At 43.7% G+C, this 18,217-nt stretch overlaps 2 protein-coding genes across 3 annotated transcripts in view; one reads left to right on the top strand and one right to left on the bottom strand.

Moving 5' to 3' along the window:
* CACNA2D3 (calcium voltage-gated channel auxiliary subunit alpha2delta 3) overlaps positions 1 to 18,217 on the top strand; it is a 771,963-nt gene that overhangs the window by 534,129 nt on the left and 219,617 nt on the right. The gene's annotated exons all lie outside the window — the stretch shown is intronic.
* LRTM1 (leucine rich repeat transmembrane protein 1) lies at positions 1,366 to 17,921 on the bottom strand. The gene is made up of 4 exons (XM_077776749.1): positions 17,828 to 17,921; positions 12,837 to 12,985; positions 6,768 to 7,401; positions 1,366 to 1,799 (listed from the first exon to the last, which is right to left on the bottom strand). Exons 1-4 carry the CDS (start codon positions 17,919 to 17,921, stop codon positions 1,366 to 1,368), a joined length of 1,311 nt encoding a protein of 436 aa, XP_077632875.1.

The following is an 18,217-nucleotide window of genomic DNA, read 5'->3' as shown; positions in this document are numbered from 1 at the left end:
ATGATTTTAATACTAACAGGTAACTCTAAGCGTGAGCTAGGGATTCATGAGAGAGAGCAGGTAGATGACATTTTAAGAAAACCTAACATGAGAAAATGCAAATTTACAAAATGCATAAACCTGGAGGCAATTATTGCCATTACAGAAAGATTCCATGAAAGGTTCCTTTAAATAGCGAGCTCCCCTACTGCATTAAAATGATGATTTAATTTACAAAAATTCACTTTACATGCAACTCTTCAGGACTGTGTCTATGGAGAAAGGCAGGCCACACCTGATTTTTTTAAACCCCGGCCCAAACAATATTCAGGATGGCTGCTGCCACCTAACTGGAGTCTCTTGATAATTTCCACTCTCTCCAGACTTCCTCCTACTTCCTATCCCAGAGTGTTGAGTAGACAGTCTGGGTGGTGGTCAACAGCTGCTGGCTTCCACCCTGCCGCGGCTGCATTTCATTAGTGGGTAAACTGATTGCTCCGGGTATGTTTATGTGTGGGTGTGGTTGTACAAGTCTGTGCACTCAGTGCACTATGTGTGTAGATACAGACACACACAAGCCATTATCTTGCTCTCAGCCCACCCTAAATGTGTTCCTGCTGTAAGAGTTATAAATGGAAGGTTCCAGTCGTCTGGTGGATACAGCCTTCTGGTAACATGTGCCCCCCGACTCCAGCTCCCCGTCCTCTTAGTGTTTGTTTACATGTTATTTACCCTCGCATCAGAAAACTTCCCCAGACCCTGGGCCTGAGTCCCATTATCCAGACATGGAACCCTCCTCTTCCTCTGTGGCCTCAAAAGCCCCAAATGGTTTTCTGATTTAGAAAATTAAATATAATCTGACTCTTGTGGCAAGCGATGCAATTCCCAACCAACAGACTCTCCCATTAAATGTATAACATGCAGAACATCTAAAAGTATCACTCATCTCACATGAATTTGAATTATAGAGGCATTCAGTGCCCCTCGGGTAAGATTGCCAGCCTCTTCCCAGGCACTCAAAATTGGGCAGTTTTCCAGTGAACCGTAAAGCTCCCAGGAATGCTGACTAGCGCGTGTGTTTGAATTTCTGATGCTCTTTAAAGCTACGTAAGACAGGGAAGAGTACCTGAAAGGTAGATTTTCCCTTTCACAGGGTAGGGCCTTCTACCACACAGAGTAATTGCAGTAACTTCTCAGACACAGAGCACAAGTATCATCTCTGTTTCAATATGGTATACTTTAAATCTCAACATAATTTTCCCCGGGGATATTTTTTTTGTTTTCCTTTTGAAAAAAGCGAAATGAAATGGTAACAGTAAATGCACCAGCCCTACTCTGGCACTTTCTTCTGGCCTAATGTAGTTCTTCCTCTTTGAGATGGAGGTCTCAGGCTTGTGAGCTGTCATACGGCTCTTTCCCTTCCATCTTCACAGTCACTTCGGTCTGAGCCAAGCGCCCCCCATTGTACTGCGCTGTGACAGCCGCGTAGGTACAGCCATAGATGGCAGCCACCAGCATCATGAGACACACAATCCCACACACAACTCCAGTGATGACGACGGTGGCCACCGCATGACGCAGGTTGACTGGCCTCGGCTTGGGTTTGACCTCACATTCCGAGTGGTCTCGCCGCCCCGTGCTGTGGCTCTCAGGAGACCTGGGGTCTGGCTGGCGGGCAGAACCCAGCTGCTGTACCCTCGAGGCCCCCGCACCTGGAGAAGGGAAAGGGCAGGGCGGGTACAGCTCATGAGGGATCTTCAGGAGGTCCTTCCCCTTCCAGGTGTCGGGGGATGCACAGGTGACACTGTCCGTTATTCCCCCTTTAAAAAACAAAAGCAAAGGCTGACAACAGAGCCTGGTATGACTGAATTCCCAAATCCTCAGCCTGTAAAAACTTAGGCAGATGGAATTTATAAATACCTTTTTCCCCACCTTTGTAGTCAAAGGACTTTATGATTTTAGGATTTCTAAATTGGCTAACTGCTAAAAATGCTACACACTAAGTGGACAATTGTGTATGACCAAGCATTCATTAGAATCCAAATCACCACTACCTTATAAATGCGGAGGGAAGAGCCCTGTAGAAGCTGACAAGAAGGGAAACCAGGAAGCCAACCTGAGGCACAACGTGCTGGCCACTCACCCCCAGCCAAAGAACGCTGCCCTGCAAGATAGCTGCTGAACCAAAGTCCCACCAGAAATCTGAAACCATAGATAAATAAAATAAATGTCCTTTGCTATGATGTTATGTATTAATTACAAAGATGCTGTGTCTACCAGCACTCTTCACTGATGCCAAAAGGGAAGGTCAATGGCCTTTTGAGTGTTTGTGTATCTTTGACAGTAATATTAATTTAGTTCATGGGATTAAGTACAATTAATGTGTCCTCGGGTCTTGGAACATTCAGTAATTTGAGTACTGAACTTTCCAGCACATTATTAGAGCCAGTTTCCATTCTCTGTAAGGTGATTGATTTCCTCAGTTATGTAGACTAGTGTTGTTCAGAGGGTGATGTGGGTACCTAGTAACTGTTTTCTAGAAAGAGCACTGAGCTAATAGATTTCATTCTGGCCAAATATGACCACTAATTTACTATTTGACCTCTCTGATTAGATTATTGCCATTAAAACACTGTATTTGTATCTGACTTGATAGTTTACAAAGTCCTGTCTGAGAAGTCCTCACAACTGTGCTCTAATGGGTAATTCTTGTCCAAGGTCACCCAGGACATCAGTGGGTGAATCAGCACTCAAATCCTGCCCTTCCTCTTGATCTCGGTTTTCCCACTGCTCTCACAGCCTCCCTCCACATCCTCCTCCCTTCTCTCCCTCCCCCCGGAGCATCTTGAGGTCAGTGGAGTTAACACAGTGACCTTCTGTTAGGCCCTTTGACTGGACTGAACTTGAATTGCATGACCTCAGTTCAGCTTCCCTGGCTTAGCTCCCCCAGCTGACATAACTCCTCCCCCAGGACGGCTGTGAAGCCCAGCACACTCTTAGCCAGGTTAAGATTCTTTGTCCACATGACAGGTGGATTATGGAATTATATGAGAAAATCACACACAGGAGATGGTCACTTCAGTGTAACTATAACCTGTTGCACAGCTCCTCAGAATTTGGGGAATGCCTTCCATCCATTGTCTGGGTCTCATAAGCAGAGTCCTACAAAGCTATGTGAGTAGATAGGGCCATTTTGTAGTACAAGCATTATCATGGTCCAGGTCACACTGGGATTAGTGGCTATGGAAAAATTCAACCCACACCTTTTGGCCACCACTGCTTGAAACTGAATGGCCTGTGGCTAGTGTCTCTTTGGTCCCTCCTGGCTTCTTCGGTAATGCCCTGAGGCAAGAACCCCAACTCTAAAGCAAAAAGGTAACAGAAGTAGTTTCTCCTTTCCTGAGTTTTTTTTTTTAATTTTTTTTTTTTTAATTTATTTCTAGGAGAGAGAGAGAGAGAGAGAGACAGCGTGAGCAGGGGAGGGTCAGAGAGAGAGGGAGTCACGGACTGAAACAGGCTCCAGGCTCTGAGCTGGCAGTCAGCACAGAGTCCGACGCGGGGCTCGAACCCACGAACCGCAAGATCATGACCTAAGCGAAAGTCGGCCGCTTAACCGACTAAGCCACCCAGGCGCCCCTGTCCTTTTCCTGAGTTCTTATGCAAGAGCCAGGAGGTACAAGGTGGTTGCTCCTGATGAGCCCTAGGTGCCCTCAGGCTATGCTGAGACTACAGATCTCTGCCTCATGGACTATTTCATGCCTCTGCCCAGCAACTTGTTTTAAGACAGAGGCCAGAGAGACTGAAATGCAGTGTGGGGATTTGAGAAGAAGTAATGACATTTAACCTGGCCAAAGAACACTGAGACATCCCCAGGGAAAGAAAGGCTACCTGCCATGGGACCAGCAATTATACCAGCTGACCCATTCTTAGACTGGGGTGGTCCACCCAATTACTCCAGACTCACACACTATCTTCTCCAGTTTAAAGCTTCCTGCTGATCAATATTAGGGTGGGAAGCATGGCTTTGGAACCCAAGGTATTGAGGAAATATATGGGCTGGAGGCTGGGACATTCCTGGAAGTCGATGCTATAGCCACCAAGAGCTCCCTGGCCACCTGTGCAGCTGAGTCCTTGGGATTTACCTCCCAGCCTTCCACTACCATCTCCTCAGCCATGACCCCAAAAGGCAAATCTGCTGATGACAGCTTGAGGGTCCCCCCTCCCTTCTAGGTCCATAGCAGCTGATAATGCAAGAAGTGCCAGCTTGCCAAGCCCTCATTATCCCCTATCTGGCCACCATTAGCTCTTAACCAGTGTCTTGGAAGAAATTGGATTCAAATCTTGAGTCTATTACTTAGCTGTGCAACTCTAAGCAAGTTGCTTGGCCATTCTTTGCCTCTGCTTGCTCATCTGGAAAGTGGGAGGGAAGGGTAATAATGAAATTCATCTCACAAGATCACTGTGAGGTTCAATTGGATGAAGTATGTCAAGTGTTTAATACATTACCTAGCTATAAATGTTACAGTTAGCTATTGACACGAAGATGATTTGATTACTCTTGAATGGAGACAGAGGAAAACTAATTACAAAATCTATGTGCATACTTTTGTGAAGGAGACATTTAGTAGGTATTCATCAAAGCACATGTTTTGGCTCTTGGGCCCACAGGAAGGCAAAATTTCCCCACCCTTTGTAGTCAGGCTGGGGACTTAGTTCTGGCTCACAGAACTGAGGGATGCCACATTCAGGCCACAAAACTTCCTGCTTAATCTCCATGTGATCTGTTCCCACTTGATGGTGACCTTAGAGGGCCACGTGGTAAAGTGGCACCATCAGAAGCTGGAAGGGGCTTATGTCCATGAACCACCAAGTGGGATCCAGCTCAAACCTCTAGGCCCCTTGGGTCTAACAAGAGTAAGCAGCAGATTTTACTTGTGCTCATCACTGACATGGGTGTCATATCAACCAGCCTATCCTGACTAATACCATTAGTGTTTGTATTTATTTATGTAGCCTTTAAAAACATAAGGTCTTGACCAATATCTATTTTGCCTTATTCAGTATATATTGTTCATGGTGCAATCTGAGAATCAGAAAGGGCTCCTGGAACTCTCTAGCTTAACTCTGTCAGCTTTCACCTGGTGATGTTGAGAGGTTGGGAGGGATATTAATTTGCCCAAAGGTCAAAGTTTGTGAGTTTGTGGCAGAGTAGGGGGAGCTTTCTCCTATCCCATGCTGCTTCTAGTGTCCTGTACCTGGCAACTATCTTTCATCAAGAAATGCTCTTTGATGAAAATTCTTTTTCTGCGATGGTTTGGTGTATGCTTAGAATTTAGTCAGAACACAATCACTAAAGCCACTTCTCTTCTACCTGTGAAAAGTTTTAATTGCAGCCTTTTATAGAACAATTTTTACCACATTACACATCCCCTCTCATAGGTCAACTTGAAGATGATTTGCTATTATATTTTTGAAAGTGATTCTTAATTCAGTATTGTATGTCTGAACTCATTGTGTTCTGTCCCCTTCCTTCTATGTGACAGTGCAACCATCCAGACTCTACTGATTCCCTAATTCATGTCTGTAGCTTTCCCATCCTTCCTGTCTACAGTGGAACCCCTATCCCATCACTGTCTCTCCCCTCACTCTGCCTCATTGTTTCCCTAGCACCAAGCACTGTCTGAACTTAGATATTTATTGGTCATCTTATTTAACATTTGTTTCTGTTATCACCGTGTAACCTCCATGATAGTAGGGATTTTCTTGTTCATATTTTCTCATTGCCTAGAAAAGTGCCTGGTACATAAGTGGCACTCAAGTATAGGAATGAATGAATGAATGATGCTTGAAAATTAAGAGGAAAGAAGCATTATGATATAGAGGAAAGAATGTAGGGCCAAGACCCAGCAGTCATCCATTCTATTCTTATCTGTGCTTCTACTCTGTCATCTTGGAGAAATCACTGATCATCACTGGGCCTCCATTTCCCATTGGTCATAGGCTAGCATTGAGTTAGAAGAGGTTGGAAAACTTTTCTATAAAGAGCCAAATAGTTAATATTTTAAGCTTTGCCATGTAGTCTCTGTTGCAACTACTTAGCTTTGCCCTTATAGTGCAAAACAGCTAAGGACATGATAAATTAGCCTGGATGTCTTCCAATATATATTTACAAAAACAGGAGTTGGGCTGGATTTCACTCTTGGGCTGTAGTTTGGTGACCATAGCCCTCATCTTTAATATTCTAGATTCTTTTGCTTTAATTTTATCATCTGGTAAAGAAATAGTAAACAACTTTAGAGAAGAGTCCCTATTGCATCTGATTTCAATCACAATGGTATTTGCTAAAGAAGAAGGGATAATCTTAGGGAAGATTTGTAGCTATCAAATTGGTAGATGCACACATGGGAGGAAACTCCCAAGGGGAGGTACCATGCTGGATCACACTTGAAAATTAGAATTTGGTGCCACTTTGGAGGTGAGCAGTTATTGAGGGGGTGATTGAATTTCCCTCCTTAAGGGCCTGCAGCACTCAGATAAGTAATGCTGTTATTCAAAAAGTGGAAAGTTATCTCCATGTATCGTATTTGTAGGTGCATTTAAATCCTGAATTTAAACAGTCTCTAATGACTCACTGCCTCTCTTGCCATACCATGAAATGACATCAGTGTGAAAAAGCTTACACTGGCCCCTCACACACTCCTTGATGTTCCTTCTAATGCAGACAACAGACGAGGTTTATCCTAGGCTGGTAACACACAGATGAGAAGTTCCAGATAGACGTTACTGACCTTTAAAGATAAATTTCTCCAGCCAGAGTTTAAGACTGAGCAGGTGGCAATTGCATTTCCAGAGGTTGTCCTTGAGAAATAAAAGCCTCATGCTGGGCATGGATTCTAGGAGCTCTCGATCAAGCTGCTGAAGCTGGTTTTGTTGAACTGCAAATACTGTCAGGTTCTCCCAAGGCTTACCCAGGGATATGGGAAGGTGGCTGATGTTGTTTGATGACAAATCAAGCTCCCGCAGCTGTGGGAGGGAATGGAAAAGCCTGCTTTCCAGAGAATGCAGGGAGTTCTGAGTTAGGTTTAAGACCTGCAAGTGCTGAAGTCCGTGGAAGACTCCGGGGACCAGCTTTGAAAGGGAATTGTTGCACAAGTTCAGGGTCCTGAGGTGGGGCACTGACCTAAATGCAAAAGCAGGAAGCTGGTGTATCTGATTATCTTGCAAGTTCAGCGTTAGGGTCTGAGGAGGCAAATCGGGAGGGATTTCAGCCAGACCCTGCCGGCTGCAGTCTACAGAATGTGAGGATGAGTGACAGCGGCACCTCACAGGGCAACCACACACCACCCGGAGCAGGAAGATCACACTGGAAAGCAGAAGCAGTTCGCCTGCAACGAACAACAAGAAATTGAGATAAGAACCAATCTATAAGTGATGTCAGCATTTGTTCCCCCTTTGAAATCACAAGTAATGTGACTTGGAGCCTGCTAACTCTATAACCTGTACAAGAGATTCTGTCACTCCCTATCCTTAGGAAAGTCGGGCTGGACTGGGTTCCTCTCCAGTGTGGTCAGCTGTTGCACACTCTGTGCTATGGCCAGAGCCAGAAGCCTCAGGAAAGATACTTTCTTAGTGGCTCAGTAATCGGAAGACAGAAGACTTGTCAACCAGAAAGGGGAAAAAATTCTTGGGAGGCAACGCCTGTTGTAGGGTGCAGCAGAATTATATGAGGACAGAAGTTTAGAAAAATGATAGGTCAATCCAATATTCACATTTCTGAAAGGTATGCTCCAGATCAGTGCTGTCCAATAGAACTTTCTGTGGTGATGGAAATGATCTCCACAGTATTTGCTGTCTAGTATGGTAGTTATTAGCTGCATGTGGCTACTGAGCTCTTGAAACGTGACTACCAAGGAACTGAATTTTTATTTGCATTTAATTTTAATTAATTTAAATTTCAATAGCCACATGGTGGTAGTGGTAATCATATTGGATAGGGTAGGTTCAAAGTATTCCTGTATATTAATGTTTGCAGCTGTACAGTTCCACGAATGATTGCCATCTCTACTTTTTATTCAAGAGATTTTTTTAACACAAAAGCATGTAATAAATACCCATATTCCTATAACAAAGTTCTGTCAGTCATTCATAGATTGTCATATTTTTCATCTCTTTTTTCTTTAAACTTAAAGAAACAAAGCATTACTGAAATCCCTTTCATTAGCACCCAAGTGATGTTTTCCAACATGAGCCCCCCCACTTAGCCCTACCATCACCAATGTGTCCCTCTAGGCCTTTAAAAAACAATACTTCATAACAACAACAATAGCAAATAGTCATGTAGCTCACATTTTAAGCCAGGCACCATTATAAGTGCATTACATATGTGATATTATAAATTTAATCCTCATGACCTTGTAAATCTGGTTTCATTATTATCCCCATTATAAAGGTGAGGAAACTGAGCCACAGAGAAGTTAAATCATTTGTCCAGGATCACATAGATAGTGAGTAGCAGAATCATGATTTCAACCCAGTCTGGTTCCAGAGTCTGCCAGGATTCTTATCAACTGTGTTTTACCACCTGTCAAACTTTTACACACACACACACACACACACACACACACACACGATAATGTTTTATATACTGTTTTTAAGACTCTACATAAATATAGCCATTGGCACATCGCATTCTGCAATTTACTCTGTTAGCTCAAAACTGATGTATCCGTGCAAATATCTAGATAGTTCATTCATTTCTTTTAAGTACTGTAAGCAATTCCGTGGTGATACCACACCAGATTTAATATTTAGCCGCTCTCTTACTGGTGGGCATTTGAGCTGCTGTGGTTTGCCTTTACTATAGCCGATGCTGCAGAGAGAGAGGCATTGCATGGGACAATCTCACCATGCAGAAATTACAAAGAGGGTCTCTAGAATCAACAGGAACCTCATTGCAAGGTTCAGAGAGGATGATGGGTTGACGATTTTTAGATACTGCTAGATCATTCTCTAGAGTAGCTACATTACTTCCTGTTTTGTTCCTGAGGTTTGAATTTCAAAATATGGCAAGTACCTGTCAAGGACATTCTGTTAAACTGGCAGAGGAATTCACAAGGCCATGCAATAATATTTAAAACTCAAGATGTTGTCTACTTATAAAGAGAGCTCTTAGAAGAGGTTGTTTGTTTGTCTGTTTGTTTTGGGCCTTGAGTAGGGAAATAGGCAATGTGGCTGTCCAATTCATTGGGCCTTTGAATCCTCTACTGATGTGACCGGTGCATAGGGCAACAGGGAAGATGTCTGGAGAGTCTTCTAAAAATTCTGCTTCATTTAGTTTAGCTCAAAGGATGTAGAATATCACCGTCCCCTTCCCTGTTCTGAAATATAAAAGAGCAAAATCCTTCTTTTCCTTTCTATAATTTTGCAAATAACCTAAATGCCTCTTTTCAAAGCCAACTCGTCTTCCTGGGAGAGAAGAGTCAATACATCCACTGCAACTGTGGGGCACAGGCATCAATTAGTTGCAGAAAATCAAATCTGAAACCAGAGAATGGGTTTTCCACAGAGTCCACTAATCTATTAATGAAAAAGCCTTGTCTTTCTGAGCTTGTAGCCAGTTTGTTCCTTCTTCCTTTGGTCCCACTCCGCCCACTTGCCTGAGGGGATAATGTATTTTCTATGAAATGGGCCACGGCAAGCCTACTGCATATCTGATGATGGCTGAGTACATTTGTCCCTGTGCCCTTCTTCTGACCCAACACGGCACAAACATACAGTCCCCACTAGAGACTTTTTTTAAAAATCTGTTTGGTCTTTAAAGAAAGGCAACTTGAAAGTAGGCTTCCCACAGATACCTTGTGGAGGGGACCCCATTCCTCTTGAAGATGGAGAACTTTTTTAAGGCAGGAGGGGATTAATCATGGCTCACCTTTCATGACTGAGTCTCCACAGGCTTCCTTGCCGAACCGGTGGCCCACCTTTATTGATCTGCAGATCAACAAACTGAGGGCATGGCAGACTCAGAGCCCAGCTTCTCATTCACTATTTCTGAATCCCGCTTGTGCTTTTTCTTCAATGCAGAAAAGGGCTGTGGCTTCCAAGAGATCACTTATTGAAGCAATCCTTCCACCGCCTCCATCTGGCTGGGATTGTTTTCCATTAGAGGATCTTTTGATTGTGCCCCCTCTTCTTTCTTAAAGTGTTGGCCTCCCCAAGATCATCCTTGCCTTTCCCATTCAGACGGCGAGCCCCAGAGAGAATGTTTGTCAAACCTCAGTGAACAGCTGTAGCATTCAAACATGACCTCGATGGCTCAGGCTTTTTGATTATTTAATCTGCTTGAAGTCCAGGGCACCGAAATAAAACTGCCTTCTTAATCCGGTGGTGGCTTCTGAATTCTGTTGACTTATTAACCATGCTGGGTCAACCCCCGTCGGGTTGGGGGGATGCTCATCGTGCACCGTGGCTCCTCGATCTGGGGGTCTAGCAACAGAGCCAGCAGAGTGTGTAATATGAGGACAAATTGGCCTGCTGGAGGCTGACACGGTCTCCACAGTGCACTTGTTTGGTCTTATTCAGCCAACATCCGTAGGGATTAGCTTGTGTTGACAGGGTCTTGATGCTCTGAAATTCATAGTCATGGCTTCCTTTAGTGGACATCACAGTCTCTTCTCACTGGTGCCACAAATACTTCTCAGCTGCTCCTTTGCTTGCTCCCCCCGAATTGACCTTTCAGTTCGCCTGACTTTGGAAATGCTTCTCAGTCTTTCATCATTTCCCTGATGCTGAGGTTCCAGCCCTTTCCTCATTTTTCACATATAAAACAATAAAGCTGCCCCGTGACCACCAGGCATCATGAACTGTGGCTGTTCCCTAATTGAAGCTGCTGGGAGCTTTCCCACTGAGGACTGCAACATTCTTTGAATGTACAAATCCCCCCGTCATTTGCTGAGTTGGGGTTTTTAGTGTCTGAAGCTTCTTCTCAGTGAGGCCAAAATGCTCCCATGCCCATGGTGGCTACAAGGAAGGTAAAAATCATGTCATTATTGAGGTAGCGTGACGTGGAGTGTAATAGAGCAGTTGAGTGTGGGATTTGGAATTATATGGGTCTGGATTTGAATTCAGCTTCCCCATTCACCAGCCCGATGTCTCTGGGTGAGTGACTCACCATCTGGAGTCCTCATAGCCTCATCTCTAACATGGGGATAGCGATATTTTTGGCTTCACAAGATTGTTCCAAGGATTCAGTTAAAGAAAGCAATGCATGTCATGGCCCCAAATGCCTTAATAAATGTTCACAGTTACCCATAGGAATGCCTGGCAGGACTTCTATGCTGCTAGAGTTCGCAGCACAGCCTCAACTTGACAGAGAGGAGGAAGACCCTGACAAAAGAACTTGGACCCTTGTGCCGCTCTGGTCGGACCAAGCGAGGGGGACCCTTGTGAATGAGGTTGAAAAATTGGATTGTGACCATCCTTAAGAGCCTGCCCTTTGGGATCCCTTGCCTCCTTTAGCCATGCCCCTTCCAGTCTCACAGAACCCAGTATACCCATCTTTCCCCATCTCTGAAAAATCCACTTTGCCCAGCCTGCTCTGTTTTGTCCTTTTCTCCGACATTCTTTGAGCACCAGTGATACCATGGAGGAAACTCAGGTGTAGGTAACAGAGAACCATTTACATCTTAATAGGGGCTAAATCATTCTGTCTTCCCTCTTTTCCCTCCTTCCCATGTATTTCCAGGTGCACGGAATTTAATATAAATCATTCCTTGATGATCTACGACCAGTGTAGCATTCAGTCATTAACGCATCATAATATAACGCACACCTATGAACCTAACACTCTAAGAAGTAGAAAGTTACCAATAATTTGCATGAACCTGTGTCTCTGTCCTTCCCTGGGATCAGTGAACATTTTTTTGTAAAGGGCCATATGGTAAACACTTTTTTAATGTCTTAATGTTTATTTATTTGAGAGAGAGAGAGAGAGAGAGAGAGAAAGCCGCAAGAAGGCAAGCGGCAGAGAGAGAGGGAGACACAGAATCTGAAGCAGACTCCAGGCTCCGAGCTGTCAGCACATAGCCTGACGTGGGGCTCTAACTCACAAACTGAAAGATCATGACCTGAACTGAAGTCGACACTTAACCGACTGGGCCATCCAGGCACCCCAAGATGGTAACCATTTTAGACTTTGACGGCCATACAGTCTCCACACAGTCTCTGTCACAACTACTCAACCCTGATACAGTGCAGAGCCAGCCATAGGCAATCTATTTTTTTAAATATTTTTATTTATTTCTAGGAGAGAGAGAGAGAGAGACAGCGTGAGCAGGGGGAGGGTCAGAGAGAGAGGGAGTCACAGACTCTGAAACAGGCTCCAGGCTCTGAGCTGGCAGTCAGCATCAGAGCCCGACGCGGGGCTCGAACCCACGAACCGCGAGATCATGACCTAAGCGAAAGTCGGACGCTTAACCAACTAAGCCACCCAGGCGCCCCATAGGCAATCTATTAAAGAAAAAATGGATGTGTCTGTGCTCCAATAAAACTTTATTTACAAAAACAGGTGGAGGACTGGGCCGGCACACAGGCCATAGTCTGCAAGACCTGCTGCAACCCATCCCCTAGCCACTGCTGCCACTCTCCTCTGCCACCACAGTCACCCACTCAGCTGCACATACCCACCAGCCTGTCTCCTCATCTACAAACTGAGAGCAATGGAAAGGATGATCTTTAGGACGTTCTCGTGTCTGAAACCTTGTCATTCTCTTCAGAATGCTTGAGTGGACTTGAAAGAGTCTGTATTTAAAGACATTAGGGGTCTAGGACAGACAAAGAGCTTGACCGACTCTTTGGGTTACAGCAGAGCTGTTTAGCTGTGTCTTGCAGGGTCCAACTAAGGTCCCAGTCTCATGGACTCCAAAGGCCTCGGCAAGATGAGTGCACTGACAGCATAGCTGGGCGTAGGAGGCCAGGACGCCTGCAGAGAAACTGGAGGCAGTCGTGACACCTACAGGGATAGCCAGGCTGTGTGGCTGAGGAAGCACACTTTCATGCTGCTCCTACTCTGGGGCTGGGTGACCTTGGAAAACCACAGGTTCTCTCTGAGCCTGAGCTTCCTCATCGGTAGAAGGCGGATAGTAGCTACCTCATATGACATGAGAAGGATCGATACATGTTAAGTGCACAACACAGTTCTGGCGGAGCAAATGATCAAAAGTGGCATCTCCTTCTATTCCCAAAGAGTCGGGACTGGCTGCTCTAACCTAAAATGTGAATAGCCTGGGAACACACAGAGAACCGACAGAGCTGATGGGTTCTTGGGAGCAGAGGCTAACTACCCAAAGGGGCTCTTTGGTTCTTTTTTTGTGCCTGCTGACTCTAATAGGCGATTAAAAGATGGGCAGGGCACCCTTGGAGGGGAAGCCTCCTGGACATTGAAGGACTTGGATGCTGAGTCTGATTGATTTATTCCATGTGACCTCAGCCCAGAGAACAAAGGGAGGGAATGTGACTGGCATGCGAATGCCTGCAGCGCCTTCTCTCTCTGTCCCTTGGTGAGCCAGATCTGAGAAGTGGCAAGACAGCTGTGCGTGCTGAAGACTAACAGAGATGCCAAATGTCGGGTCAGGCTAGGTTGCTCTGTAGCGGGGAGGGCTCCAGCGGTGGGGTCCCTGGTACCAAGACCCAGTCCAGAGCCCAGTTTCCTATGTAGAAACTTGCTTCAGACACACCGTTGGAATAATATTATCATTACTGCTGCATTGAGATGTCAAGAGTTTCCTAGCTTTATGTAAATGTAAATATAAATATAATTTTATGTTTATATGCTTTTGCCCATTTTAAGTCAGAACACATCCTAGTACAAATTGTTAGGAATTTAACAATTTAACAATTCACCTTCCTCAAAAAAACAAAACAAAACAAAACAAAATAAATCCTAATTATTAACATTTAGAATTAACGATGTCTTGAAATCCAGCAAATGGGTAACAGCTCTTTCTCCCAGGTAATATACAACTATATTTTAGAAATAAGTTAAAGCTAAATATATTCACCCGGGAGGGTATTCGTAATAAATTGTTAGGTTAAACAAAGCAATTTGAATAGGAATATACATTGTGCAATGCTATTTATGTCACACAAAAAAAGTCAGAAGTGCAGAGGTGGACTAAAAATGTGCATTGATTGTCTGAAAATAGAATAAGTGGGGAAGGTCAGACACCAAACTAATAATACGAATTGCCCAGAAGGTGGGGATAATTAAGAAGAGAGGGAAATTAACGTTTTCTGTTTATACCTCTGCATATTCAACTTGCTACAACAAACGTGTAGTATATCTATAATTTTAAAAATACAAAGGAGAAGAGCTGACTTTAGGTAGAAAGTACGGATGCATCTGGTTTACTGGAATACTGGAGGTGGCTGATTCTTAGTGACCGGCTGAGCTCTGTGTGCTGGTGTAGAGTCCCTAGAGCTCCCCTTGCCTCACCATGAGAATGAGCCCCCAAAGTGACACATGTCTTTCTCTGCTAAGTGATCACCACAGGCAAACCTACCTTGTTAACACAAGGAATATTTCTCCCAGTTTTAATGTCTGCTTTGGTAAAAGTTGTGGCAGACGCCCCCCTCCCCCCTCCCCATCAGCGGGCCCCCATCCAAAGCAGGTGCTGCAGTGATCTGGCGCGGGGGAGGCGGCCAGGCCAAGTGACAGCTGCTGCCCAGTATAGCTCAGAGCAAGACCTTGGCACTGTAAATCCAGGCAGAAATCTCGTTTGGCTGTGGAGGAAATTTGGCATTCGGAAATATTTCCCTAGGGTTGTAGATGACCAAATGGCACCCATGTATAAAATTTATACAGAGCTATATAAAAGACCTCAGTATTATTTCCTTCCTTCCTTATTTCTTTTTTCTTTTTCTCTTTGGTTTTATAAAACATTTAGCAAGTGAACTAGGAATTTATTTTTAAACGGCTATCATATTATTTATTTAGTGCTTACAATGAGCCAGATGTTGCTGAGGATTTGTACTGGTTAAATACAAATCCTTCATGTAACATAGCTACTATAATGAGTAAACTTCTAGATCTCAGTGGCTTACCCCAACTCATTTATTGCTCTTAGCGCAGTCTAATACTGAGGTTACCAGGGGGCCAGGCTTTATGTAGTTATGCAGCCTCCTTCCATGTTGGTCTTGTCACTGTGCCTTCCTCTTAGTTCCCAATACCCTATCCATCAGCTGGGAAAAGAAAAGAATCAGGCATGGGCCCTGCTTAGAAATGGTACTTATCACCGGGATTACACTCCATTGGCCAGAATGAAATCACATGACTATATCGAACAGCACAGGAGGCTGGGAAATGTAGTCTCACTGTGTACCTTGGAAGACGAGGCATCCTAGAGCATTAGCAATCTCTGCCTCTACCCTTTATTTGCAATATCTCACTTAAATGTGACAACTCACTAGCCTGTAAGCTTAAGATGGTTTCTTTTATTTCTTCCCATAGTTTCTATAATACCATGTAGTATGTTAGTTAAATAAATGTTGAACGTTGAAGGAATGAACAATAAAACTAAGGCACAGAAAAGTAGGGGCGCCTAGGTGGCTCAGTCAATTAAGTGTCCAGCTTTGGTTCAGATCATGATCTCCTGGTTTGCGGGTTAGGGCCCCATATCTGCACTGTCAGTCTCCTTCTCTCTGTCCTTCCCCGACTAGGACTTTCACTCTCTCTCAAAATAAATAAACTTAAAAACAAACAAACAAAAAATGAAGGCACATAAAAGTAACTTGCTCAAGGTGTCAAGCATATTTATTGCAAATATGCAGATCATGAGTACCCATGTTAAGTAAAATAATCAGGGAACTTATACTTTTATGTATTTAGTTAGTGTCTTACTAATTTTTTATACAGTCCGCTCTTTCTGACAGTAAGCTACAAATTTAATTATCTGGAAGCTCTACCTAACTCGGAAAATAGGAACGGTTTCCTTTTGAGCCGCTCAGTAGAAAATCAAGGCTGTTATATGGTTTCTCTAGTGTAAAGATGGGAAGGATATGTATACCTCCTCATTTTGTCTTGCCTTTTGATAAAGTAAAAATTCCTACCTAGGGCTACCTAGGGTCATTCAGTTTATGTGCCTATCCATAGAATTTAAACTCCCTTTACCTGGCCTTGACATATTTGATAAAATTGGTGGAGTAAAGGATATGAAATGTGTGCCTTCAACCTCTCTAAAACTAAGGACGACAACGGCCAAGAGTATGAGAGTGCTTTCCAGTGTCCACTAGTCCACAGAACCCAGGTCTGAGCTAAGGTACCATGGGAACTAGAAAAGACATAGCACATTGACCCTTGGCCTTCAAAGAACTTACCTGTTTGTGAGGTGCTATTTAGCAATCTTTACTTATTAGATCAGAGTCAATGCTGATCATCTCATCACCTTGAGTCTGTTACCCTTGAGAAGACTGCACATGACTTTATTGGACCCTAACACCATCCAGGTCTCCAGCAACCAAGTCTCAGAAGTCCTTTGGTCAGTAGCAGATGTACATCTAGATGGTGTTTTTGTTTGGTTTGGTTTGGTTTGGTTTGGTTTTTGGTCCATCCACTCTGCATTTTCAAGGTTAGAGGAAGTACAGACTTCACATTCCAGTGTCTTCCAAACCTCAGCCTTCCAGCACTTGGTTTGCCTGCATTTGGGACGTATGTGAAGATAAAGATGCATTTGAGATAAGTATGATTAAAGGTAATTAGTGAGCTCATGCGGCTGGTGGAATAAACACAGACAGATGCTGGTTGATATAAACCTAACAAAGAAACAAAAAGACCGAGAAACATGGCAGCTTAGGAAGCTTGGCCAAAGCCTCGCACTGACACACTGTTTTACTTAGATCTTTTGATGGGCTGCTTTTGTCTCTGCCCCAGGAATATAAATTGGAATCAAATTTATGTTCATGTTAGATTGTTTACTCACGTTACACATAAAACGAGCATTTTGTGCAGTTCTTCTTGGTGAATTTATATTTGCTCTTCTACTTTTATGATAACATGATAGTCTAGGTTCTGAAATAGATGACAATGTGTTTTCATATTTTCAAGTTACAGTTTAGTGTGTGTACATTATGATACAATAATGAATCTGTGTTTTGCCTTTTTCTAAGATTCGCTCTATGTTAACTGTTGGATACATGTAGCCTGGAAATATTCTAGAAAACACAATTGACTCAGTCAGGACTTACATTGTAACCCACTAGTTATGGATCCCAGACTGTTCAGGATTCATTTTCCTTATTCCAGACTTCACCTGCCCCATCATTTCATTTTAGAACAGTGTCCCCGTTAAAAGCATGGAATATGGAATGAAACCATTTAGGTTCAAAGGCTGCCTCCAACATTTACTGTCTCTGAGAACTTAAAGAAGTTATTTAACCTCTCTGATCTTCAATTTCATCATCTGTACAAAGGAACCCAACTGGCAGGTTTGCAGGGAAGGTTAAATAATATTTTTATGTAAGAATGTGAGGAGGAAAAAAGACTTTGCACGTAGCAATATACATTAGCCATTATCTTCTCTATTATTCTGTCTAGATGGCATGTATCAACTAGGCACTTGGGCTTCATGCACTTAACATTAATCTGTTTAGAACAAAAATGAGCAAGTTAAGGCAAAGGAGCATTTCGTTTGTGTGACGGAGTTCACCATCTTGTTGTATTATAAAGTATATGCGTATGTATGTGTTGCCCGGCTAGAATCAGTTCAATCTAAGTGAATTTGTGCTGGACATATCTCATTGTCCTCAATACAGTTCCACAAACAAAAGAAAGTTGGTTCTTGGTCTCCCATGACTGCACCTTCAGGCAAGATGTTCCTTTGCAAAATAAAGGTCTTGTGTTGACATCCATGCAGCTTCCGTCCACATTTATAACGGGCAGGGCAGCTCCCCATTCTGGTGTGGGAGTAATGTTCTTCTCCTTTCACTTCATCCAAGAAGCCCACCTCTGGCCACCTACTATGTGCTTGTGTTATTGCTTTTTCAAGGTTCATCCACCCATCTTTCCTCTAGCCAGCGCCGCCCGCCCCGTAGGAGGCCCCTTACCCCATCCCTGAGTAATGAGAGAAAGCATGCAGTCAGCTCCCCAGAGCCGCTGAGTTTTCATCAGGAAGCAGGACTATCAGAGTTTCGAGGTTGATAGGAGTGGAAACATTTGTGTTCAACAAGCAGGCTCCTTCATGTGTTGTCA

The sequence above is a fragment of the Crocuta crocuta genome, unplaced genomic scaffold (genome assembly GCF_008692635.1).
Source record: "Crocuta crocuta isolate KB4526 unplaced genomic scaffold, BGI_CrCroc_1.0 scaffold87, whole genome shotgun sequence".
NCBI lineage: Eukaryota > Metazoa > Chordata > Mammalia > Carnivora > Hyaenidae > Crocuta > Crocuta crocuta.
This window is presented reverse-complemented; position numbering and strand designations above follow the sequence as displayed.